Below are 25,866 nucleotides of genomic sequence, written 5' to 3'. Positions count from 1 at the left end.
ATAAATAAATTATTTTGAATAATAACACATCAATAAAATAATAATAAAATAATGTTATTTAATAATTTCTTATTAAAGCCATATCAGCTGTAATTAGGGCTGTAATTAGCCCATTTTCCCATCAAAATCCTCAACCTTTAGCCGGAGACTGTGGAGGAGGGTCTGGAGTTCGAAAAGAGAAATTCCCCTTTGAAAACAGAGTGTGGCCAGAAGGAAAATAACTTGTGCCTGTTTCCACCCCCAGAGGGAAGCTCCTGGAGGAGGAGAACAGGCTGCAGCTCCCCGGCCACGCGCCTCCCTCCCAGCGCGTTCCCAGGAGCAGCCCTGCTCCCACCCCGGAGGTGAGACCCCCCAGGGGCTGGGGTCAGCAGGGGCTGAGCCCTGAGGGGCTGGGGGAGAGCTGGATCCAGCAGGATGGGATGGAAAGGGCCCCAAACGTGGGAGAGGTTGCACCGACTTTGGGGGGAGCTGAAGGTTCCAGGCGCTCCCTGCTCCCCTCGTCCCTGAGGGGCTGCGCCCCGGGACCCCTTTCCACGGGGACAGGAGTCTCACTTGGCACCTCTGGAGCTGTTCAAAGACCTCAGTTGTAGAGTTGGCTCCAAAATTAGGAGGATCAACCCTGAGGAGAGGGGTTGGGGATGTTCCTTCTGTCACCCAAAACCCTCAGGCCGAGCTGAGCGATGATCCCAACTCGGCTGAGCTGGAGGAAGAGCTTTGGGGGGAGAAAGGGGGAAAAAAGGGAGAAATCAAGGACCTTTCAAACCAGCCAGGTGGATTTGGAGGTTTGTTGGGATGTTCTAATGTGGAGGGAACCCAGTTGGGGTGGAAATGAGGGGGAAAGGGCTGTTTGGGGCTCCCCTGGGCTGGGTGGGGTTTGGTTTGGGGTTTTTTTTTTGGTTTAAGTTCAGACCCAAAGGTGAAATCCCTGACTGGTACCTCTGTGGGTCTGGAGCTGATGGGGAGAACTCTCAGTGGAGCTGGGGAGGACTTGGAAAACCGGGATATGTTGGAATTCAGGATCTGACCTGCACCTCCTCCTTTCAAAGTCTCTCTTCCTTCTTCCAGGACTCGAAGACCCTTCACGTCTCCGAACGCCAACTCCAGAGCAAGGTGGTGCCACCTCCCCGTGCCAGGTACCTTGGGGGGAGCAGGAGGAGCCAGGAGGAGGTTGTGGGGTGGATGAGGGAATATGAGGTCCTTGGAGGAGGCTCTGGGGGTGGGCGAGGGGTGTGAGATCCTCTGAAGAAGGTTGTGGGGTGGGTGACGAATGTGAGATCCTTGGAGAAGACTTTGAGGTGTGTGAAGGACGACTTAACAGTGGGAATTCCTTTCTAGCTTCCCACCCCGGGATCTCCCAGACCCCTTTGGCGCCATGAAGACCCCTCAGGACATGAAGCCTGAGGGAGAGGCCGAAAGCCAGGACTCCTCCCTGGGCCTGTCCCCCTCCCAGCCCTCAGAGCTGGGCTACCTGAACGTGGCCTCCCCGGGGGACACCACGGCCTCCCCGCTGCAGGAGGAGAGCAGGAGCGTCGGCTCGGAGACCTTCTGAGCTGGGAATTCTGTGCAGAGTCACCTGGATGCAGGACTGGGACTCCTGAGCTGGGAATTCTGTGCAGAGTCACCTGGATGCAGGACTGGGGCTCCTGAGCTGGGAATTCTGTGCAGTGTCACCTGGATGCAGGACTGGGACTCCTGAGCTGGGAATTCTGTGCAGAGTCACCTGGATGCAGGACTGGGACTCCTGAGCTGGGAATTCTGTGCAGAGTCACCTGGATGCAGGACTGGGACTCCTGAGCTGGGAATTCTGTGCAGAGTCACCCTGGGGCTCCTGGGAATGTTGTGCAGAGTCACCTGGATGCAGGACTGGGGCTCCTGGTGCCGTGGGATGACAGAGACTGCAAAGAGAAGAATTGCCAAATGGACTGACCTAGGGATTTCTGGGATATTTTCCAGCTGAGTTAATCCAGTGTTGTTTTTTTTTTTCCACGTACCCCCTGTAAATGTGTTTGTGTCATCCCAGAGACACTGGAGGTTGGAATGTGTAGATAAACTCATAAACATGGAAGAGGGGTGGGGTGAAGTGTGTCTTCCCTCAACCCTAATTCCTTGTCCAGGCCAAATCTATAAATTTTATAAAGAAAAGAAATTAATGTTCATTGGTTCTTAATTACATCATTCTCTTTCATTAACCAGTATTTCACTTCTATTGGTTATTGATTTCTCAATTTCTGTGTTAATTAAATCCACATTTTTAGTATCTTTTTTCCTAGAAGGGGCTTTCCAGCACGTGGACTGAATTCTTTGTTAATTCTTTTCCCTATCTTCTGGTTTCTACAGAAGGTCCTTGGTTAGGTGGGATATTGGGAAAAATTCCTCCCTGTGAGGATGGGGAGGGGCTGGGATGGAATTCCCAGAGAAGCTGTGGCTGCCCCATCCCTGGGAGTGTCCAAGGCCAGGTTGGAGCAACCTGGGATAGCAAAGGTGTCCCTGCCGTGAGTGGAACAAACTGAACCTTAATGTCCCTTCCCACCCAAACCATTCCATGAATCCATGATTCTCTGCTCAGCTTTTGCCAACCAGCAACCCCAGGTCCTTTTCCACGAGTGTGGAAGAATTACTGGGGGAAAATGACTGAGACTGAAGTTCCATGTGCCCCCCATGAGGGGTTGTAATCCTAAGGAAGCTTCCAGGCTGGAATGCTGTTGGCATGTAAGGGATCTCTCCCACAACAGTTCCCCAGACAAAGCCTGGAACCTGGGATGTCCATCGCACTGGGAGCTTGATGGGCTTGTTCCAAGGGAAACAGAAGAGCTTGGAATGGTGTGGAGACACCTCATCCAGGCTCTGCTGGAATCACCACAGGCTTGGGAACGTGGAGCTGATAAACCCCAGAGCAACTGCCACCCCAGACATTCCTGCTCCAGCCAAAGTGGCAGCTCCTCAGAGTGAGGAATTGGCCTTGGCACGTTGCTCCAGCCTGTCCTGATCCCTGTGGAGCCTTCCCAACATCCTAGATCAACATTCCCCCCAGCCTGGGCTCTGCTGACATTTTTTGCAGTAGTTTAAAAAAAAACCCACTATTTTTGCTCTTGTAAGAAAACTTTATTGCAAGGGCACAGCACAAAGACACAGAGGAGATTCTCCCCCTACTACCAAATCCTCCAAAATCATCACAATAAATAAATAAAACCCTCTGACTTTGTCTTTGTAGTGTCAGTGAGTCAGGAATCAATTCAATTTTGGCTAGGAGGTGTCTGGGTGACTGACAAAATCCACTGACCCTGATGCAAAACTTGTTCACCTGTTTATACATTGTTAGAAAACAAAGAAATTCATGTTCCTTGGTTCTAAATTACCTAATTCTATTTAATTAATTATAATAATTATAATTAATTATTATATATTAATTATAACGATTATAAGTACTTTCATTAATTATAATAATTATCCCCTATTGGTTATTGATTTCTTGCTGTTTTTGTTAATTAGTCCATATTTTTTTAGTCTTTTTAGGACCTTTTTCCTCTGGTGGGGACTTTCCCTCACGAATACTGAGACTTTCCTAGTCTCTTCTTTATCTTCTTATTTCTCCAAAGTGTCCTCGTGGTCCAGAAGTTCTGCATCCCAGATTTCCAATTTCAACAATCCATCTTTCTCTCCCTGGCTTTGTTCATTGAAGCACATGAGCAAAGTTAGGTTATCAAAACTTAAGTTGCAGTAATTTTCCCAAACTCTTCCAGCAAAAGTAGCTCATGGAAACTTTGCTAAAGAGAAATTTAATCTAATGTGCCAGACTAATTTAAGAATAACCAACTATTCATAACTGGTATACATTGGTTATGGTTAATTAAAACAATTAAAAATTAATGAAGACCATTAAAATTATATTTATACAGCTCCAGCTGCCAGTGCCACTGCCCAAATGGCGTACGTTTGAAGATTCCTCCCAGAGCAAAGGGGCCAGGACAGAAAGCTCTTGCTGCCATGGAGTACCCAGGCTGGCCCACCAAATGCACCAGAGAGCCAAAGGTTGCAGGCTTGCTTGGCTGGGGAGAAGGGCTCTTGGCTTGTGTGGGGCTACAGGGCAACATTCCCCATTGCTTATCTCAGCTGGGACACAGATTTATTAACCCTTGTGCAAGTCCATTAATCCAGTTCAGTCCTAAAATCGGGATAATGACATTTATGTAACGGCTGGAGGTGTTGGTGATCAGCCTGAACAATGAACACAATGCTGGGGACATTTCTCTGCCTTTGTGTCACTGGGTGACCACTGAGAAATAACTTGTTTGTCACACTCACGTGCCACCATTTTCAACAGAATTTAAAACTTTGTGGCACAGTTTTATTCCTCATGATTCCTCAGGAATTCTGAGTCATCAGAGACTATTTGAAATTGAGGCTGAGAGGTAAGAACTATGTTCTTCAGCCCTGCTGGATGTTAATAGAGACAATTAGCTAATTGTTTCCTGCTCTGTGGAAACACCTCCCGCTGAAGGCAGGTTTGGGGTGTAGGTGGAGACTGAACAGAGCCTCTCTGTGTCAGGCACATCTTCTGTGCAAGTTGTCAAACAACAGCGGTTTTGTTAAATTATCTTTCTTGTTAATCTAAAGCCAGTCAAACTGTATTTCCAAGAACTGAGAGCCTCATTAGAAAAAAAAAAAAGCAGAATGTTTTTATGCTCATTTTTCTCAAGTTGCTGCCAACATTTCTCTTTATTTTCCCTGGGAGAGAGGGAACACAGCCTGGGTTAGAGAGCTGAGCTACACTGTTCTGCTGGTGGTGTTGGGGAGGACAAGCTCAAAAGGGACCTAAAACTCTTCTGTTTCTTATGGCCCTTCAGTCTGTGGAGGGAAGAGCTGGGACATCCTTCCTGCCTCCCAGGCAGAGCTCCCAAGGTCGAGGCTGGACCTGCCCAGCTCAGAGCTGCTGTTTTAGCCGTAGCTCTTTTATAAATAGGCCCAGCTCAGCTGCTTAGCAGCATTATCTCCACCAATTACCAGGGATAAGTGCTCAGTGCTGCAGAGTTCATGCCTCTTACAAAGTGTTGAGTAACTGTGGGAGGTTACTCTGTGTGTGGGGAAAAGGAACCTGCCACTGGAAATGTGTGGTTTTTAACAGTCACTGTATATTGGTGTGGAAAATGGCTCTAGTGGGGATTTATTACTTTCTTCTTAATGAATTTGGGAAAATCCATGCCAAGAGCCAGCTCAAATGACAGTGTACTCCTTGGGCAGTAGCTGGGTGTGGACAGATGTGGCTCACAGAGGTGTCCAAGCTCCTCTCATCTGGAATGTTTTGCTGCAGACTTCAGGTTAATGCTTTGACCCTGTAAAACTGAGCACTGAGTTCCTGCCCAGTGTCATGTTCTGGTGTCCCTTCACAGTTTGGGAATCTCTTCCACCTCATTAAAGACATTTGAGACCCTGAGACATCATTAACTCCATAGCACTGTGTTGTTGCCTTAATTCCTTGCAGACTGGGCTGAGCAAGAAGGACTGAAGTGACATTTTAACTCAAACCCCTGGACTTTCACAAGTGATGTAACCTGGCCTATGGAATTTTCCCACATGTAGCAACTGCTTCCTCTTTTTCAAGTTTGTCTCAGCGTTTGCTGACTGTCAGTTGTTTACAGCTTCCAGTTTCTCGAAAACAAACTCCTACATGAAGGAGAAAACAAAATCCCCAATTGCCACATTCTCACATGGGGTAACTTGTTCTCTCTTTGTGGCTTTGTCCTGATGTGATTTATCCACTGAGTCTGTGATCTCTTTAAAGTACTATTGGTTTGAGATGCAATTTAGGAATTAGAAAACCTGCCTGGGTTTGGTAACTGAAGGAGTCTTTTACTGTTGGCATCTATGCAGGGGCTTGATCCTGCCTCTGTTGGAGGATCTGGTTTTCTGTGACAAAGCTCCTGGTGATTTCAAGGGACTGAAACCAGATGCCTTTTGTTTTTCCAGATCAAGTACAGACCAGAAAATGGTTTCCTCCATTTCAGCACCTTCTGCCTGTATTTGAGTGACTCTGACACACTAATGTGTGTTGTCAAACAGAGGGTTTGTACCAGAAAGAGAATTTAACTGATGATGTCAGGCCACTTGAGGGTAAAAGTTCAGGACAGGTATTGAGGGAGATGTGAGGAGGGTGTGGGTGAGCTGTGCCAACAGCTACACCCTTGGCAAAGGGAGGGGAAGGCGTGGTGGGAGCTGGAGGGCACAGGACACAGGGAGACAAGCGGGTGTGCAAACTGTGCCTGTCCTGGGAGTGCAGGTAGGGGGGACATGGGGGGATGGTCGGGGGTGACTGTGACTGAGGGGAGAGGGTCGGAGGAGATGATGGTTCAAGGGGAGATGGTCAGAGGAGATGATGGTTGGAAGTGGGATGGTTGGAGGAGGTGATGGTTGGAGGGGAGATGGTCTGGAGTGAGAGGGTCAGAGGGGAGATGGGTAGAGGTGGAATGGTCAGAAGGGAGATGGTCAGAGGGGAGATAGTTGGAAATGAGAAGGTTGGAGGAGATGATGTTGGAGGAGATGGTGGTTGGAGGGGAGATGGTCTGAGGAGATGATGGCTGTGATTCAAAGAAACCTCCGCCAATCTGAAAAGCACCTTTATTACGGCCGGGGAATGCAAAGGGGCAGGTGCTCTCCCCCAGAGCACTCCGCCGAGCCGAGAAATAACATAGCCTTTTATACAGTTTGAAAGTAGCAAGCTCAAAATTATCTTTACACATACTCTTTTTGCAGTCTGTCTTATCTAAATAGACATCTAGTTTTACCTCCTATTCTTACCATTATGGAGTAGTTAACGTAAAGTTTTATCACTTCAAACAGTTACAGGTTAATACGCATACACTCCTTTGCAGTTTGTTTTATCTAAATAGACACTTAGTTTTACCTCCTATTCTTACCATTATAGAGTAGTTACGTAAAGTTTTATCACTTCAAGCAGTTTCAGGTTCCCCACCCCTCTCTACGTGCTAAAAAGCCTTCCCCATTCTCTAAGCTTTTTATCTCAATTGCCCACAGTTCGGTCAGAGACTTTTAAGCAGTTTTACATTTTGCAAAGTCACGCCTTCATAGCTAAATATCTAATATTTTATTTCATTCTCTATTTCAGCTGGGGGTGGTGGGGTGGTTGGAGGGGAGCTGCTCCATGTCCCACAGCCGGCACCTCTCCCGCGCGCGTGTACCCGCACCCGTGCGGGATCGCACTGTTGGCCACTATACAAACCCGACCATCCCCGATTAATTAATTAATAAATATCGGGGCGATCAACCAGCCATAGGGAGTTTTGGGGGGGGGGGGGGGGGTGGCCTCGCGCAGCCGCCGCGGCGCGCCTGCGCGCGTGGGCCGGGCGGCCTCCGCGCCTGGCGAAGCGGGAGGCGGGACGGGATCGATGTGAAGGACGCGCAGGGAGCGCCGGGCCGCGCCCGCACCGAACGCCCGGCGCCCACAGCGCCCGCACTACGCCCGGCACGGGCGCTGCAGCACCGCCGCACGCCGCACACAGCCGCACCGCCGCTGAGACACCGCCCGCGGTGACGGTCGGACTGCGCGCGGACATCCAGCCAACCCCGCAGGAGCGCGGCCGGGCCGGGGGAGCGGGGCGCGTTCCTCTGTCCTCGGTGCGGGTCCTCCTGGTCCCCTCGGTACGCGGGGTCCCTCTGTCCCTCCCGCTGCGGTTCCTCTGTCCCCGGTTTGTCCGTGTCCCCGTTGCGGTCCCTCTGTCCCCCTCGGTGTGGGTCCCTCTGTCCCCCCCGGTGCAATGTGTCCCGGTGCGTGTCCCTCTCTCCCCCTGGTGCGGGTGTGTCCCTCTGTCCCCCCGCTGCTCGCGTGTCCCTTGTGCGTGTCTCTCTTTTCCCCCGGGTGTGTCCCGGTGTCCGTGTGTCCCGGCCATGGGCGTCTGTCCGCCCGGTGCGGGTCCCCAGCCCGTGTCCTGTCCCCACGGTGCCTGTCCTGCCCCGGTGCGTGTCCCTCTGTCCCCGCCGGGGCCGCTCAGATCTCCATCCCACGTGCCCGCATCCCCATCCCGCATCCCCATCCCGCATCCCCATCCCGCATCCCCATCCCGCATCCCTCTCGGGCTCCCCGGGAGCTCCGGCAGACCCAGGAATGTTCCCCACCGGGAACGCCGGGGCGGGACACTTCCCGCGGGGATAACAGCTCATCCCGAAGGGATAACAGCTCATCCCGGAGGAATAACAGCTCATCCCGCAGGGATAACAGCTTCCCGCAGGGATAACAGCTCATCCCGGAGGTGCGGGTCCGGCTCAGAGCCGGGCGGTGGGCTCGGGGGGTTAATGCCGCGCCCGTGGTGCTGTCGGGGGGTGTTTTGGGGTGGAAGGGTTAACAAACGGGCTTGTTTTGCCCGAGTGTCGCACACGTGATGGTCACACCGTCTGGTTTTTGGTAGAAATAGCATTTGGGTGTGTAATCAAAACCCGGGCGGATGAATTGCAGCTGCTGTCAGAGAGGGATTGGGCTTGTTCAGACCCACGAAAATGCGAAGTTCTGAACCAAACCAAGAGGAAGTTTTGGCTGTCTGATACACTTGTTCCTTTTTCTGCGTGTGAGAGGGGGGTTTAGTGCCCTGGGGAAAGAGTCAGAGGCAGGTAAACCTCTCTTGCAGTGCTTCCTTCAGCCAAATATAACATAAAAAAACCTCCACAGAACTGAGCGATCCAGCAGACAGGGCTCTGTAGCAGTGGGGTGAGTGGTAGCAGTTTTGGATAGAATGTTGTCCTCTTTAGTCTTAATACAAGGTACAAAATAAGGGGTTTTGAATACCTGTTCAGAGTCTAGGAAATTAGAAATGCTGCAGCCTTGAAGGTGTGTGAGGATCTGGTGGGGATGGACCTGCACTGACCCTGTAACCAGAGAGGGCAGAGCCTTTGACAGGGAGAGTTTGTTAAGAAATAACAGGTCATTAAAAAATAAAATTAAGTCCCCTGGTGATTTGCAGCCTTATGCTCCTTCTGGGGATGTGATGGCCTTGTGTTCCTCTATATAAAGATGGTTTGATGAAACCTCTTCATGGGAGTGTTAATTCACAGAGGCAGAGAAATGTGAGGTGGGAAACTACAGTAAAACTGCAGTTGGATCCATGTGAGAGGTGATTCACCTGGTTCCTGTGTCACCATCACAGATATTTAATACTGAATGTTGACAGTTCCTCAATTGTCCTTCATTTTGCAATGTTGTTTTCCTTAGTTTTTTTTTTTTTCTTAAATTTTTAAAATTCTTGACACGACTTAAAGCAGAGCAACCTTTTCATTGCTTTGTTAACATGTGTTTAAAAGTCTTTGGATCCAGTCCTGGAAGCTGTTCAGTGATAGTTTTGTCCTTATGTCAAGTCTGCTTATTTAATAAAGGTCTTGTGAGGGAACGTTAATTAAACAGTGCACGGTGCAAGCTGTAGTTAAAACAGCCTGAATTGGAAAGTATTACATGGAGGGAGTTCTTAGGCTGTATTTAGTAGGTCTGTGCACCTTCTTACTTCCACTTTTGTGCTAATCTGATTTTCTTTAGTGTCAGCATCTGTCAGATGAGCATAATTCAATCAAAGTCACATGGAAACACTCCTTGCTTATTGCTTATTATATAAATTATTGTTCTCTGCCCTCCCCCCTTAGTCGCCTAACTGGCACAAGCTTTACATTGAGCTTAAATTGTCTCAAAATAGAGGTACATTTTTTCCCCAGTCTTAGTTATGAGGAGTTATGAATGTGTTGAAATGAGGATTTCCCAAGTGCTGGTCACGGGTGACGCTGAGCAATGAGTAACCCACAGCTAAACTTTGATGCCTCTGCAAGTGCAGGATGTTATAAATTATTGATGGTGGCAGTAATTGTACCTGTCTGTGGGGGTGATTGAGCTGCAGCAGGAGCAGAAGTCCTTTTTAATTTGATTAGCTGGTGGTTCTGTCTCATTCAGTAAGGAGCCAGTGCTGGGTCTGAAATTCCAGCTGCGTTTTATCGGTGGTTTTGTTGCCTGGAAGTTGGGATGCTGGGAAACAGCACCTGTAAAATCGTGGGGTGTGTCACCCTCTGGGGATTTTTCAGCCAAACATCATCATTCTGTGACTGTTTTCCAAAGCCACAGCCCATTTTAAAGGTTTCAGGGGTGCTCAGTTCCCCTCTGCACAGGACAAAGTGGGAAGTGCATCCAAAGGGATGAAACTTTGAAAAACATCTGCAGGTTTTTAACGAACCAACTTTTTTCCCCTGTCTCGGAATCCAGTGCCTTGAGGAATGTGCTGTTCCTCTGGGCTGCTGTCCTTGGATACTATTTGTTTATAGTTTGGTGTTTGTCCATACCCTGAAAGTTGGTTTCTATTTATATTCTGATAAGGCTGGTTCCGTTCACTTCAAGTAATGAGAACTTACATACGAGATTTCTGGAACTTTTGCAGTTATTTCAAGTTTGGGTTTTGGTTTGGTTTTGGTTTGGTTTGTTTCTGCAGAGCTGGGCTTTAACCAGCTGTTTATCTTCTGTTTTTGCTGGTTATTGGTGGAAGTGAAATACTTCACATTTGTCCTTATTTTGTCGTGTTTGTTTTGGACACGTTTTGTCACAAATGAGTTAAGAACTTTCTTCCAACTTGTCCTCCAGCTTGTTTTTCTCTCTTCTCAGCTTGGAGTTAACCTGATTTTTATGAAGAGCTGAGGTTTATTATGGTTATTTCTATTTCATTTTCTGACAGGGGTATTTTTTTATGCTCTGTCTTAGAGTATTCTGGTTTTATGTGTCTAATATATGTATCACCTAATGGGAGACTTTATAGTTTTTCCTGAGTCTTCATTCCTTGGCACATATTTAAAGCTTTCCTTCCTCTTCAGTATCAAAAATAAATTCATTTTATCCCTTGTGTAACTGAAGACATGAATCTGTGCTGGTCTTGAAACAACTTTGTGCTAAGCCTGTTCTAAATCTGGGAACATACTGGTCATTTTTAATTCCAGTGTCTCCTGATTACCTTGAAGAACTTCCCAACTGGGATCCTTCGGGGAAGTGTTTGTCAGTGGGTGTGAACTCGGTGTTTCATGTACCTCCCAGCTCCTCTTGCAGAAGCTTTAATAAAAACCAGTTAAAAAACCACTGTGGGGGCACTGGGAAGACCCCACCTGAAGCACTTCTTGGTGAGTGATGCTGAGCATGGAGCAGGGGCTGCAGAAAGCAGGGAAATCACCCAAACCACGCGGCTCATCTTGGCAGCAGGGGCAGTTCCAGTCACTTTTTGTTGTTAAGCACAACTCCAGTAATTTTTTGGTGTCCAGCACTTGAACTGCTGAGAGAAGAGGGGGGCTGTGTCAGCCGAGCCTGGGGTTAAAGCAGTGATGTGAATTTGGAGGGGAGCCCCTTTAGCTTTGCTAATACCGAGATATTTTTTTTTTTTTCTCCCTGTGTTTTTTTTTCCCCAGGGATCGAATTTCTCTCTGGCTGAGGCTCCTTGGCTTCCAGGATGGAGATGAGTCGGGAGAAGCTGTGTGCCAGCAAGGCTGAGGGCAGCTCAGACTCTGGCTATCACTGCTCAGCCTGTCACGATGACGAGGAGTGGGGCAACACCAGCCGGGGCCGGTCCAAGTCACGAAGTCTGTCGGCTTCACCAGCCCTGGGAAGCACCAAAGAATTCCGGTACAAGCTCCTGCTTCTTCCTCTTCCTGCTAAAATAGATCAATTTAGCTGGATTTTAGTTTTCACTGCTTTTGTATAACCCTAAAACGCACCTCAGGAGGTTGGTTTTCCAAAGCGAGGGCAGGAAGTTGAAGGTGGGGGGTAAACTAAGAAAAACAATATAATAATGTAGTTAATAATAATTAATAAAAGTGGCCTGGCTGTCTAAACAGGTGTCTGAGAGTTCATAGTCTCAAAAAAAAAAAAAAAAGGCACAAATCAACAGCAGAGACACTCCTGCAAATCTTTACAAATGTTCTAGTGCTGCTTTTATTTCCACTAGGCAGAGCTCTAGGGCTGTGTTAAAACCTGTGTGAGTGTTTAGGTTCTGTGTGAGGCAGCACAGTCAGTTTGTGTTTGCAGACACTTCCCCAGCCCTGAGAAAGTTCCAGTTGTTCCTTTGAGCCAAATTTCCACTCTTGCTGCAAGGCCCTTGTCATGTGGACAGTGATGGAACCTCTGATTCCGTGATCTTTGGACCCTCTGCAAATATTGGGCAGTGCTGGGGCAGCAGTGGGTCTACTGTGGTGGAAGGCACAGCAGAACTTCACCTTCCTTGCCCTGTGAGCCTCTCAAGCACGGCCAGAGCCACAGAGGAGTTCCCCAGCCCATGGAATGTCATCCAGAGTTCCTGCTTCGCTGGTAGGAATGTCCCTGGGAGGCAGAGCACGGGTGGGTGAGGCTGCACATCACAGGGTGCAGGGAGGCAAACTGAGAGCCTCGGTCTGCAGAGGCTGCAGGGTTGGGAAAATACACTGTGTGTGGAGTTCAGGGTGTTTAATGCTTCTGGAAGGGGTTTGCTGAGGGCTCTGCTCTGACTGTTCTGTCCTAGCTACGGTGGGGTGTGTGTAGTCAATAAATAAGACTTTAAATCATCCTGTAAAACTGGGGGGCTTTCTCTGCTCCACTTTATGAACATAGACTTCAGTCAACCTGTGTAAAAGGCCATGTGGTCCAAATTTTTGTGTGTTATCTTCTGGCTAAATAACTGCTTTTTCAGCCAGGAGAGATCTTCGTGGGCCCCTGTGCATTGTGGTTTGGGTTGGGGTGATTGCTGCTGAGATTTTTTTCTTCATTAAGATGCTCTGCAGTCATTCACTGTCTTCAATTTAGGGCTAAATTGTCACAAGACTGCCAGGAAGTGCTGTCAGGCTTCCTCTGGAGTGCTCAGATGGAGGGAGTTGCCCATCTGCTCTGAACTGACAGGCAGATTTTCCTAAAAGATGTATAATTTCCAGGGCACTGCTGCTCATTCCTAGCAGAGACTGACTACAGATAACTTTAAATTCAGTGCAGGCATTTTATTGAGTAAATAATAAACCCAAGTGAAACCTCAATGAGAAGTTACACCAAGTATTGATTCATTGCTGGAATGTCCTGAAGGTTGGACGTGGATATTTGAGGCCTCATGTGGGATCAGAATTCCAGTTACTGGGAGGGGCCTGGAATTCTTTCAACCTGTGTTGAAAGAAGGCAAAAAATGACAGTTATCTGGGAGAAGCTTGAGTGGGGCAAGAAGTGGGAGGTGATGTTGTGCCAGGGTGTTATTTAACTCTCCTGATTTCAGGTGTAATTGCTCGTGTTGGCACACACGTTAATCCCTCGTTATGTCAGTCCTTGCTCATTTTTCTGCTTTAATGTAGATAAGGTAAACTTTATAAAACACTTAGTAATGCTCTTATCTGACTGGGTTAGTCATGCCTGGCCTTACAGATGGAAAAAAAATTATTTGAGAAACGAATGTAATTTCTGTTTTCACGGTGGGAAGTCGGATCTTGGGCGCTCACATTTTGTTAGACCTGGAACAAGTAAGATGTTGCTGTTATTCCTTAATTATATGTATTTGTAACCTGTGATCTGGTTTTGATTTTTATTAGATTTCTGAGGGGTTTTTTTTTAGCTCTAAGAGTGAGTCACAGGGCTGGCCTGAGCTGCTTTATAACACACACAGTAGAAGGCAGTGCAGTAATGATGGTGGCTGCCAAGCAGTGGGGTAAGTGAATTAAGCACAGGAAAGGCATGTTTCCCCCTTCTTTTTAATGGAATAATTCTGGGAGCACTCACAGAACATTTCAACAGTTCCATGATCAAGTTTTGCTCCCCTTTCCAGATTTGCTGAGGGAAGTGGGAGGGAGGTGAGTTCTGACTCGCTCCAGATAATCCCGTCCTGGAGCCAGGAGTAACCCTGTGTTCTCCTGTCTTCATTTTGAGCATAAATGACACCTCAGAGCTCCTGTTTGTTGGAAGGCAAAGATCACATGAGATAAATAAATAGGGGGAGAAAAAAGCATTTTTTTCAATCTGTTCAAAACTGTAGCCTGGTACTGCAGATATCTCCATGTAGAACTGAAGGATTTGCATTTCATTAATTTATTGAGTGCCAAGATTTAAACAACAAGAAGGTGTTTAAATAACCAGGACATGCATCACTGTGGCAAAAGAGTTTGAAGGACTTGCCTTGGTGTTGGAGATCTCACTGAAAATGCTTGTCAGGGCACACACTGGGAGACCTAATGCATGGACATTTTTGAGATGAAGAGCCCTCACCGAGCCATTTTCCATGCATTTACACCAGGTTTAGTCATTCTAAAGATGTGTGCTTTCAGGTAAGATCTACATCTTAAAGGAAGAGAGGAAAAAAAGTATTGTTGCTGTGCCTGCAGCAGCCAAGCTGGTGCAGACACCTGAAATGTGAGAGTTAATACCTGCAAAATGAAACGGTAACAATAAATGTAGGGTTAAGAAATGCACTTTGCCCTGTATTTCTTAGTGCAGCTGTTCCAGAGAAGTGGTTTTGGTGGCTGTGGAGCCAAATGTGCCCAGATTTCTTTTATTCACTGGTTGTTTTTTTTTTTTGTCCCTTCAGGAGGACGCGCTCCCTGCACGGACCATGCCCAGTGACCACGTTTGGACCAAAGGCCTGTATGCTGCAAAACCCTAAAACCATTATGTAAGTGCTCATTCTGGGGCAAAGAGAAGTTTGCTTGCCCACTCCTCACCCCCCAACCAGCGCCGTGTGTGTGTTTTTACCTGATGTTTGGAGGTTTTCGTGTCGCTTCCTTGCCATCCTGGGGCTGCTCTGCCAGACTGGCACGATCTGCAACCCACAGTTTGGGGTCAATAATGGCAACTTTAATCACTGTAAACTCAGGGGAACAAAAATCCTTCAGGACAGCTCGAGGAGAGGGAGAGGAATTGTTCTGTGTGCTGTGGAATCTGAGGAAAGGCTTCTCCCTCCCTCGGTGATGATGTTAGAAAGGGTAGTTTGAGTTTTTTGTGTTTGATCTCTGGCACTTTCCCTGTATGAATATTGTTAGGGCAAGCTTACTTTCAGACTGCTGATCAGTGTGAAAGGAAGGGTTGGTGTCTGCTGAGTGGGCAAATAAACATTTTAATTTCGTAGGTTGGGTGGTATCAAGTGTTGCTTTTTACACCATGTGTTATATACTCAGGAAATGGTGTCTTGGTCAAACGAGGAATGTCAGGGTTTGACCAAGGCAGGAGTCCCTGATTTTGGGGTGGGGAGGCCCTGGCACAGGTTGCCCAGAGAAGCTGTGGCTGCCCCATCCCTGGGAGTGTCCAAGGCTGGGTTTGAGCAACCTGGGCTAGTGGAAGGTGTCCCTGCCCATGGGAAGGGAACTGGGTGACCTCTCAGTTCCCCCCAACCCAAACCGTTCTGCGATCCCGTGATTTTTGTCCCTTTAAAAGGTTTTATTTCTTTGCTCTCTCCATTAAGTGTGAGGTATTTAAATCAATATTTACCTGCCCAAACTTTTCCATCAGTAGATGGTGATGTTCCTCAGAACACTGGTGGCACCCAAACCTTTCCATCAGTAGATGGTGATGTTCCTCAGAACACTGGTGGCACCCAAACCTTTCCATCAGTAGATGGTGATGTTCCTCAGAACACTGGTGGCACCCAAACCCTCCCCAGGCAGGTGTGGCTCAGGTGAGGGCACCCTGAGCTTCCTCATTCCTCGTGTGTGGTGTAAAAGGTGCCCTGCAGAGCTGAGTTCAGCTCAAACCCCGCCTGGGCTGTGTTCCCTCACCTGGCTGTGGGGGAGCAGCTCCTCCCAGGGGCTGGCCCAGGACAAGGGATATAAACCAGGGACAGGAGCCCTGGGCTGCAGAGCCTGTGGGTGACACGTGCCAGGGAAAAGCTGCCTGGGCAGGAGAGCTGGGGAGCAAAGGTGCCTGAACTGAGGGACTGTTGGAGGACCAAACTGTAAATTGCCTTTTCTTACCGCACCCGAGGTTTTGTTGGATCTTCTGAAAAACAAGCAAAACCTTTTTTGTTTTGTTTTGTTTTTTTTCTCTTGTGTAATCGATAATATTGTTAAACTCCCTTCGCTGGGAGGGATTTTTTAACAGAAAATTGAGTACAGGCAGAAGTCAGTGAAGGTCTTGGTGTCTCTCTCAATATGACCATCAGCACCAGAGCTTGCAAACCTGCTTTCTGAAGGCTGTTACGATGAACTGAATGAAGGCTCAGTGAAAAAAGGATCAGGTGGTTGTGCTCTTTGAGAGAAAGGGGAAGTCAAATACCTACTTTTAAAGCTCTTTTTTGAAATGGGGTTTTCCTGATGAAATCTTACCTCTGAAGATCCGGAATAAACTGTTTTACAGGGGATTTTTCTGTGAAGCCTCACTGCTTTTTATTGGGACTGATTGCAACACTTCATAAGGAGAAACATTTTTCAGAGAAAAATGTTTTCTTCTGAGGTCACAGTTTATTGATTAAGTGATAAAAGCCTCAGCCCTTGACTTTTTTGGAGCTGTTGCATTTACTTGACTCCTGGAGAGAAACATGAAGATCTTAAAGTGTGTTAGGAGTAACGTTTCATTTAGTAGAACTCCGTGGAATTGGTGAGTACAGCTCAAAGCAAGCAGAGTGGCTTCTGTCTGAATGAAGTTGGAACTGGTTCTGGGCTTATCCAGTGAAATCAGTGCTGCAAACTTCAGTTCTTGTCAGGTTTATTGATATTAGACTCCTGCATTAACTTAGTTTCTACTGTACTTGTATATAGAATATAGGCATTAAAATGAATTTTAAATTTACATTAAGCTGTTTGACTTACAGTGTTCAATGGGGGGGGGAGGAAATTATGCTGTAGCTTTTTTCTGATCCTCTGATTGAGTGTTTCTCCTTATTTTGAGTGGGCTGAAGAGGGCAGAGCACTGGAACAGGCTGGAGGGGAGCAGGGGAGGTGGCAGTGGAAGGGTTTGATCTGAGAGCTTTTGTGGGGCTGCTGTTCCCATCCCTGTTCCCATCCCTGTTCCCATCCCTGTTCCCATCCCTGTTCCCATCCCTGTTCCCATCCCTGTTCCCATCCCTGTTCCCATCCCTGTTTGCCCTCGTTGTTCACATGGCAGCAGGGCCAGGAGCTACAGCACTTTAATCCTGGGTTATCTTCAGATATCAAAGCACTCATTGGTTTCAGGAGCATCATTACAATGTGAATTATTGCATTTTCCTGCCTCTCCTTGCAGTGCTGAGGGCTGGGTGTGTTTTTGGCAGGTCAGAGCAGGTCAGGGTGACACTGGGGGGTTTTTGTCCTCCAGGCACATCCAGGATCCAGCCAGCCAGCGGTTGACGTGGAACAAACCCCCCAAGAGTGTCCTTGTGATCAAGAAGATCCGTGATGCCAGTTTGCTGCAGCCTTTCAAGGAGCTTTGTGTGTACCTGACCGAGGTAACGAGATGGAAAATCCAGTTTTACCATAGAAAAAAATTTACATCTAAACCTCTTTGAATTACTGAGTCTGTTTTGGGCAGAATTATAAATATATATGTAATATATAAATATTCACACCCATTGCCACTGGATGTGGTAAAATCTGTTTCAGAGCTCAAGATCAGTGCTGAAGTATTTCAAGCTAAAAACCAAAAAAGTGAAGTAAAAACTTCCTTCTGCAGTCCCAAAATACAGGGAATGGGATATTTAAAAAACTTGAAGACCTGAACAAACAAACACAGCAGTGGTACTGCACCATGTAATCTGTGTTCCAGGCTGTAGTTTAATTTATTAGATGGGTCTGTGCACGCTGCAAAATTCTCGTGAGAATTAGAACCACACATGGAAAAACAACCAAGAAATGCAGAGCACTCCCATAAAATATTATTAGAAATATAAATATGATTTTAAATAATATAACATTATATTATTACATTATAATATTATTTAAATGTTTTAAACTAATGCAAATTGTGGGGAGAGTCAAACGTGTTGGCATTTTAAGACGTTAAATAATGAGCTTATTGTCTCTCTCTCAAGGAGAACAATATGATAGTGTACGTAGAAAAAAAGGTGTTGGAAGACCCTGCCATAGCTAATGATGAGAATTTTGGACCAGTGAAGAAGAAATTTTGCACCTTCAGAGAAGGTATGGAAGTGGTTCCCTGAGGGGGCAGTTCTTGCTTTTTGTCTGGGTTGTTTCTCTGGGTTGGGTTTGTCAAACCAAAGTGTCTTTTGGCAGTGTTTGTTGTTCCATCCCAGCTGTGGGGTTTTTGATGTTTGTGAGGGAATGTTGTGGTGCTGCAGCTTGGAATTTTTTTTCCTGGTTTTAGTTGGGAAATGAAGAGTGTTGCTACAACTGAACTAATATCTTGTGTTCGATGTTGCTTCCAGATTATGATGATATCTCCAATCAGATAGACTTTATCATTTGCCTGGGAGGAGATGGGACCTTGCTTTATGCTTCTTCACTTTTCCAGGTTGGTCCCTGTGAGAAATAAACCTGTAAACCTTTTCTTTTTGAAGCATTTGAAAGTGGTTTTTCCCCCTTTGCTACCGAATTCAGCATTTGTCCTTTGGTGTTTGTTCCTGTTTCACCTTCTGAAAATGATGTAAAATGTGTTGGTTTTGTTAAGCACAGTTGAAGTTACATTAAATTAATATTAAAGTTACGTTAAATTAATATTAAAAATAAAATTGAAAGTCAAAATATTTAGAGGCAACGAGTTGAAGTGTGAATTGCTTTGATTCAGTGGCTTTAAGATTCTTTTCTTTATTGATAGGGTAGTGTCCCTCCAGTTATGGCTTTTCATCTGGGATCCCTTGGATTTCTTACTCCATTTAATTTTGAGAATTTTCAGTCCCAAGTCACTCAGGTTATAGAAGGTAAATTTAAGGGGACAAGGCTTGGGGTGTTTCTGTTTGTTACATTTTTTTTCTGTACCTTTTTCTCAAGATGAATTAAATTTTCTTAACTCATTTGGGTTCTCCCTTAAGATTGAGACTGGGGAAACGTGTGTTAAATTAACAGAAGTATTGCACTGCACTGACCCTTCCAGTGCTGCTGTTCTGTGAAGGAAAATGGCTCAGAAATAACTTTGTGGAGCAAACAAGTCCAAGATGATGCAGAACTCACATTAAATGGCAGCTAAACCTAGAAATAGAGTTTAGCTCTGAAGCCTCTGTGCTGGTTCTCTGAGCAGTGCAGTGCTTAAAAACAGAGAAGTCAGGCAAATATAGAATATTTAAGGGATTTTCTGCATTTAACTTGGTTTTGTGTGTGTTCCACCCCCAGGCAATGCAGCCCTGGTTCTCAGGAGCAGGCTCAAGGTGAAGGTGGTGAAGGAGCACAGGGAGAAGCTGACGGTCCAGAACGGGATCGAGGAGAACGGAGTCGTGTCTGCAAACCTGGAGAAAGAAGTGGGCAAGCAAATTATGCAATATCAGGTCAGAGGGCAGAGCAAGCAGAAGAACCAAATGCTGGTTTTGAATTGCTTTGTGCTTGTTTTGTTATGGCTCTCCCCTTTTCTTTAGCTGACTCTTGTTAGCCCAGCACTGTGGGGCTGATCTGTGCTGCTCTGACTCAGGGTGGGCACTGAATGAGGGGGATGTGGTGCCCATTTCTGCTGCTGCTGTGCTTTGCTTTGGCAATAATTTCACAGAAAGACCTCCAGGATGGAGTCCAACCTTCCTTCTCTTTTGAAAACAGAAGTAGCAGCTCTGAAGTGAGATGCAGCAAAGATTTTTTTAATTTTTTTTTTTTTAATAAATGAAAAGAGAAGCCACTAGTGACCAGCTTCTGGAAATAACTGTTAATCAGCCTGAATTTTTTGGAGGTCTGGAAAACTTGTTTCCCTTTGTCCTTTATTACCTTGCCAGGGCAGCAGTGCCAGGCTGGGGTAACGTTTGGTGTCGTGGCAGGTCCTGAACGAGGTCGTGGTGGATCGTGGTCCTTCCTCCTACCTGTCCAACGTGGATGTGTTTCTGAATGGACACCTGATAACCACGGTGCAGGGAGATGGTGAGTCTGGGGCTCCATCCCTCCCCTCCTCAGCTGGGCACTGGGGTTATTTAACTGCAGGATTCCCTCACCTGGAAATGAAATCTGAAGCTTCAGTTCCCCCGTGGCAGCAAAGATGAGTGTGCAGAAATAGGTGTGCTTGTTGATTGGTTAGTGAACAAACTGGGTGTTGTAAGCTTTGTTTTTGGGCTTGTGGAGGCAAGTGGCAGTTTCTTTGGGTGTCACATGTTTGGGCTAAAGGCAAGAAAGAGCTCAGAAAGGATTGGCTTGGACCGTCTGGAATTTGCTGGAGGCAAACAACCTGAGCCCACAACAACCTGAGCCCACAACAACCTGAGCCCACAACAACCTGAGCCCACAACAACCTGAGCCCACAACAACCTGAGCCCACAACAGCCTCAGCCCACAACAGCCTCAGCTCCCAACAACCTGAGCCCACAACAACCTCAGCCCACAACAGCCTCAGCTCACAACAGCCTCAGCCCACAACAGCCTCAGCTCCCAGGCTGCAGGAGTTAATCTGCAGAGCTCTTACCCTTAAAAAAAGTGAGAGTCACTGTTACAAAACCCTGTAACCTGAGATGCAGAACTTTGTGCAACTCCCCTACAACCGCAGGGCAGGTGGGATTAGGAGGGAGTTTCTCCCTGTGTGTGTGTTCCAGGCTGCAGTTCTGCTGGGAGGGACGAGCTCTCTGCTTGGTTTTCACGACTGTGTGATTTGTGTCTCCCACTGTGGTGCTGGTGCAGTCCCAAACTTGCTGTTTGTCCCCCCCAGGGGTCATTGTGTCCACCCCCACGGGCAGCACGGCGTATGCAGCTGCAGCAGGAGCCTCCATGATCCACCCCAACGTTCCTGCCATCATGATCACCCCCATCTGCCCACACTCCCTGTCCTTCAGGCCCATCGTGGTTCCTGCTGGGGTGGAACTCAAGGTTGGCTCCTTCGCTCTGATTTCTCTTTGTAAACCAAAAACATCAGATGTAAATATGTTGTGATAAATATATAAATGTTGTGGGCAGTCAAGGAACACCCCTGGGAGTGGGACCAAAGCAGGGGGGGTTGGGGAATGCTCTGGGCCTGAAGTGGAGTTCCTTTCTCTCTTTCAGATCATGCTCTCCCCTGATGCCAGGAACACAGCCTGGGTTTCCTTTGATGGAAGGAAGAGGCAGGAAATATGCCATGGAGACAGGTCAAGCCTTTTTTTTGATTGTAGTATCTCTAAGTGTGGAAAATCCTGATCGATGCAGTTCCCTCATTCTCTGACATCTGCTAAAAGAGTGAAGAAACAAACTTTTATAAACCTCTTACAGCACAAACTGCACTAAAAGGGTTTAGTTTCTTTATATCTTCCCATTAAAGCAAGTGAAACGTTCAGACAGGAGCATGTGAACCTTGCAAGCTTGGCAAGGAAGATGGGCATGCCTTTAAAAATAATCTATAAATTTTAACTTCAAGATAAATCTTGGGAGTTCTAGCAGATGTAAATCAGCAGGAGCTGCCTGTAAACAGTGGTGCTGAAAATCTCCACGTGGTTTAAGCTGTGTTAACCTGGGGAATGCTTGTGCTCACTTGCTCCTGCCTTGAGTGAGCAGAACAAGGAGTGTGAGGGTCCCTCAGGTGTTATGGGCAGTGTGTGGTGGCTCATCCTCATGGGAGGGGACTTCAGGGGTTTAAGGCAGCTGTGAGGAGGTCACTGGTGCATTTGCCATTCAGGAGGAGTTTTTTCCTCTTGGCCCAGACAAGTTGCCAGGAAGGAAAATGTACAGCTGGCATAACTCCATCCTGAACTGCTGGTGTTTCCTCTGAGGCTGAAACATCTTTAAAGTAGTTCTGTAGAATATAGAAACATCTTTAGAGTAGTTCAGGAGAGCAAGAAGGTTTCAAACATGAGGTTTGGCCCTGTTTTAGTTTCTGGACTCTCAGTGCTGTTGCTTATAGTTAAAACTTGAAACTTAAAGGCCAAGGTGGCCACTTGGGTGTTCCTGTGTCACTGTGGGGTTGATGTGAAGAGCAGCAGAGGGGCTGCAGGGCATCCTGGGCTGTGTTCAGTGTTCTCACAGTGCCAGAAGGTGCCCACAGTGCAGCTGGGAGCCATTCCCAGCCCTGGCTTTGCTGTGCTGAGCCGAGCCCTAGTCCTGGTCACAGCTGGGCTGGGGGAGCTCTTGTTCTCCCAGGCTGGTGGCTGTGGGGCTGTGTTAGCTCAGGAGTAGCTCTGGTTTTGCCCAGAGTGCTGTTTGCTGCCCTGCCTGATGGCTGTCCTGTGTTGTTATTGCAGTATTAGCATCACTACCTCTTGCTACCCCCTTCCTTCCATCTGCTTCCGAGACCCCGTGAGCGACTGGTTCGAGAGCCTGGCCGAGTGTCTGCACTGGAACGTGAGGAAGAAGCAAAACAACTTTGCTGTGGAGGAAGAAGAATTTTGAGTGTCTGCATCCCCCCAGACCCGTGGGAATGGAGTGTGGCAGTATATCCCCTCTGTCTGCTTGGATTTTGGAGCCTTTGGCTGCCAGCGTGGACCTGCACTGTGGTTGTGGTTTTATATCTGTGAGATCCCCTGGCTGGGAATTGTGTTACTGCTCCCTGTGCAACCAAGGGTAGGGATGGAAGAAATTGGGCTCTGGTTGTTGTAGTCCAGGGTGAATTTCCTTCTGGAAGCTGGATTCTTTCTGATTGAGAGCGACAGCCACATCTGCAGCTTTGATTGTAACCTCTCCCTTACCAAGGGCATGAATGTAGATACACCCCAGGAGAGTGGCATTAAAACAGCCTGGTTTATTCAGTATATTTGTAATTCCGTTGAAGACTGCTACAAATATAAAGGCTCTAAGAAGTTTTCTTTAAAAAAAAAAAAAAAAAAAAAAAAGATAATCTCTCCTCTTTGTTAGCTTAAATACATCTGGCCCAGAAAATACTCTTACTCTGAGATGTGACACGCTGAAGAAACACCCCTGGAGGATGTTTTTTATTGACAGATGGAACTAGCACAAAAAAGTATCTATTTTTTCTGTATACATTTCTGTCTCTTGTGCCCATTTGAACAGTGGCTGACCCTTGGCTGTCAGCACTGTGGAAATACCCACAAATATTATTAGTTATTGCAGCTATCTCTGGTTTTGTAGCTGAGCTGCTTTTAGAGCTCTGCAGTTCCTGCTGCTGGGAATCATCCACGTGTTGTGTTTCTCTAATTCTTTTTGTTTGATTCCCTGGAATAGCATTAGAGACCACCATGTTTTTAAAAAAAAACAAAACAAAAAAAAGTCCTCCAAGTGTTCAGGAAGAATCTGGACTTCAATTGCCACAACATTGTCTAGTTCCACTATTGTCTTGAGGAAAATATCCTGTAATGCCCTCGACTTCCATGGATATCCCTTCCAGCTCTTGGTGCTGAGTGAAACAGGAGGGGGATACTGCTCTGGTGGCTGGAGAATTGGAGAGGACACATTCCCAGTGGAGTAGCAACGGTGCCTTCAGCGCTCAAGATTATCCTGAGTCTCGTGTTTTTCCTTTTCTAAGATGCTTTCAGAGGTTTCTAACTTCTCTCTGTACATATTTTATCGTCTGTGCTTTTTTCTGAAAGAACAAAAAACAAAAAAAAACCCAACGGAAGAACTGGTTGGGGGGGAAAAAAAATAAAAAAGGGTTTGCCCTGTACTTTACCTGAGAACCAGCAAACCCCAGGATAATGTTTACATTTATGTTCTCTGTGGTGCAGTCTCATGATCATTAATTACCCAAACTTTAGCATTTTTCAGTCTTGCTGCCTCGGCTGGGGAAGGAGTGGGCAGGAGCTGTTGCAGTTTGAGTCTTGCAGTGGAATTGGTTTCCTGGTTGAGGTGGGATTTCCTTGGAAACAGAGCGAGGAGCTCTGGTGAACTTTCCCTGATCGTCTTACGTTGTTTCTGTGGTCCAAAGTGGAGATGGGAAGGGTGTTCATTCCCAGACCCTGCCTGGCCTCTTGTCCTCTGATGGTCTAAATAATGTCTCATCCATTCTGGGTGCTGCCCTAGTCTGAGTTCATTCAATCCAGGTGAGAGCACTTTGCCATAAAAGAGAAGCAAGCTCTTGGTTAACGATTCAAATCACAGTGAAAGTGTGTTGGTAGAAACGAACACTCGGTTTGTAAATGCTGTAAAATAGAATATTGGTCTGATTTGGTCTAAACAGACGGATTTTGTGGTACCTGGGAGAAGACCCAGGTAAGCTTTTGGGATTTCTCTTTCACTTGAATCTGCAGTAATTGCTTTATCACTGTTTTTGAAGCTGCTTACGGGTTTGCTGGGTGGAGTATCCAGTTATTTGATAACTGTTTACTTTTTGAACTGTAGAAGTGTCAGGCTTTTTTGCTTTGAAACTATTTTATTTAAACATGCAATAATTGAGAGAAGGAACAGGGTATGGGGAAATGGCTGGTGAGGTGGAAAAGGAGTGGAGTTCTAGGCACACTAGGAAGTGGGAATCATTTTGCAGAGGCAAGGTGAAATGATTTATGAGCCTTATCTAGTATTTTTTTAAAGATAAAACTATATTCAGCACTTTTTATTTATGCTTTTTATAATAGTAAAGCTATTCTTGACTAAGTGGCCGGACTTTTGATTTTCAGAGTGCACAGGTCATGGAATCTGTAATCAAAGTGTACTGAACTACTTTAGATCTACGTTAGGGGTTGGCTTTTGAATTTATTCTTTCAGTTTATCACCCACTGCAGCTGCACTGCTGGCTCTGAGGCTGCTGCAGTTTTGCTTGGGGAGCACTCCCTGCTGAGGAGGTTTTTGGGTGTCTGCTCAGCCAAGGCAGAGCTGCATCACCCACCCGAGGCAGGGCTGGCTTGGGGCTTGATTTTTCCTTCCAAGAGCTGCCTTGATCCCAGTTCTCCCAACTGCTCTGTGTCCAAGCACAGCCCAGGCTGTGCTCAGGCCTCTCAGACTTATCTGAGTGTACAAAGTCCCTGGGCAAGGCTTTTAATCCACGAGCTGTAGTTCCCAAACCGTAATTCCCAAGCAGGAGAGTGAGGCCGAGCAGCAACTGGGGTTTTCATGCCCAGCTGCTGTCACGTGGGTGAATTTTTTGCTCAGAGCTGAACCAGAAAAAAGAAAAAAAAAAAAAAAAAAAGCTGTAAATGCACACTCGGTTTGTTGGCAATAAAACCTCGTTCTGCTGATGTAGCTCATTGGAATTAACTCGTTGAAACTGTACTAAAAAAAAAAATAAATAGGGTTTTGCTGATTAGGAGTTTCTAAAACAAGGGGTCTGTGGGTGTCCCTGTACCCTGCAGATCCTTTCCAGTCTACAAAGGGCCAAAATGGAAGCTGGGAAATGAATTTGGGTTTTTTTTTTAAAAAAAGTTATTATCCTCTAGTAGAAATTGAAGTCATTAACAACTGTGTAGCACGGAATAAAGCAGTGTACTGAATTTTTAAAAGCTGAAAAATCCTGTTACATATTGTTAACGCATTGAGAACTCGTTTTGAATATTGTTGAAAACGAATATTTTTCAATCCTTTCAATAAAATCTTTTTGTAAAGTTGCATTTGTCGAGCAGCACTTTGACTGGGGGAGAATATCAGATTAATAACACACACAGTTAGTTGTTTGGAGAGCAAATGTCCAGGGTGGGCTTTGACACGTTGTCTCATGGAACAGGGGCATCTGTTTTACTAAAAACCACCCAGGGCTTTTCTGAGGGTACCTGTCTGATAACAGTCTGGGCTCAAGAGTTTCAAAAGAAATGCTGGATTTGCTGTGCAAGATGAAACAGATCTTGTGTATGAGTAGCTGGGCTACATTAACTGTGTTTTTCAAGGCCCAGGGATAGAAATACAAGGGCAGTGATGTCAAATAACCTCTGATAATTTGGATAGCAAGATAAAGATTGAAAATGCAATTTAATTGCCTGTTGTGTCCTTGGCTTTGCACATTCTGACCAAGTCCAGACC

The 25,866-nt window shown here is 46.5% G+C and overlaps 2 protein-coding genes across 5 annotated transcripts in view; both read left to right on the top strand.

The window, feature by feature from the left end:
• CCDC30 (coiled-coil domain containing 30) overlaps positions 1–2,154 on the top strand; it is a 40,014-nt gene extending 37,860 nt beyond the window's left edge. Inside the window, exons 19-21 of the mRNA XM_029962409.1 lie at positions 245–341; positions 904–1,133; positions 1,336–2,154. Of these exons, the coding sequence (XP_029818269.1) occupies positions 245–341; positions 904–1,133; positions 1,336–1,549 (541 nt within the window). The 3' untranslated portion in view covers positions 1,550–2,154. The remainder of the gene's footprint in view (positions 1–244; positions 342–903; positions 1,134–1,335) is intronic.
• Positions 2,155–7,516: 5,362 nt separating this feature from the next.
• Positions 7,517–25,458, top strand: NADK (NAD kinase). Of its 4 annotated transcripts, XM_008925627.3 has the most exons (12): positions 7,517–7,542; positions 11,425–11,638; positions 14,544–14,627; positions 17,240–17,369; positions 17,952–18,060; positions 18,306–18,391; positions 18,695–18,797; positions 19,207–19,358; positions 19,833–19,932; positions 20,708–20,865; positions 21,040–21,122; positions 22,209–25,458. In XM_008925627.3, exons 2-12 carry the CDS (start codon positions 11,466–11,468, stop codon positions 22,354–22,356), a joined length of 1,326 nt encoding a protein of 441 aa, XP_008923875.1. In that variant the 5' UTR covers positions 7,517–7,542; positions 11,425–11,465; the 3' UTR covers positions 22,357–25,458. The 4 variants fall into 4 exon arrangements, with proteins under 4 accessions (XP_008923875.1, XP_029818272.1, XP_017934950.1 ...); XM_029962412.1 differs by lacking the exons at positions 7,517–7,542; positions 11,425–11,638 and adding an exon at positions 12,269–12,319; XM_018079461.2 differs by lacking the exons at positions 7,517–7,542; positions 11,425–11,638 and adding an exon at positions 12,321–12,349.
• The last annotated feature ends 408 nt before the right edge of the window (positions 25,459–25,866 follow it).

Source organism: Manacus vitellinus, unplaced genomic scaffold (assembly GCF_001715985.3).
Source record: "Manacus vitellinus isolate BGI_N305 unplaced genomic scaffold, ASM171598v3 scaffold_46_pilon, whole genome shotgun sequence".
Classification (NCBI taxonomy): Eukaryota; Metazoa; Chordata; class Aves; order Passeriformes; family Pipridae; genus Manacus; species Manacus vitellinus.
The sequence above is the reverse complement of the archived record's forward strand: the minus strand, read 5'-3'. Positions and strand labels throughout refer to the sequence as shown.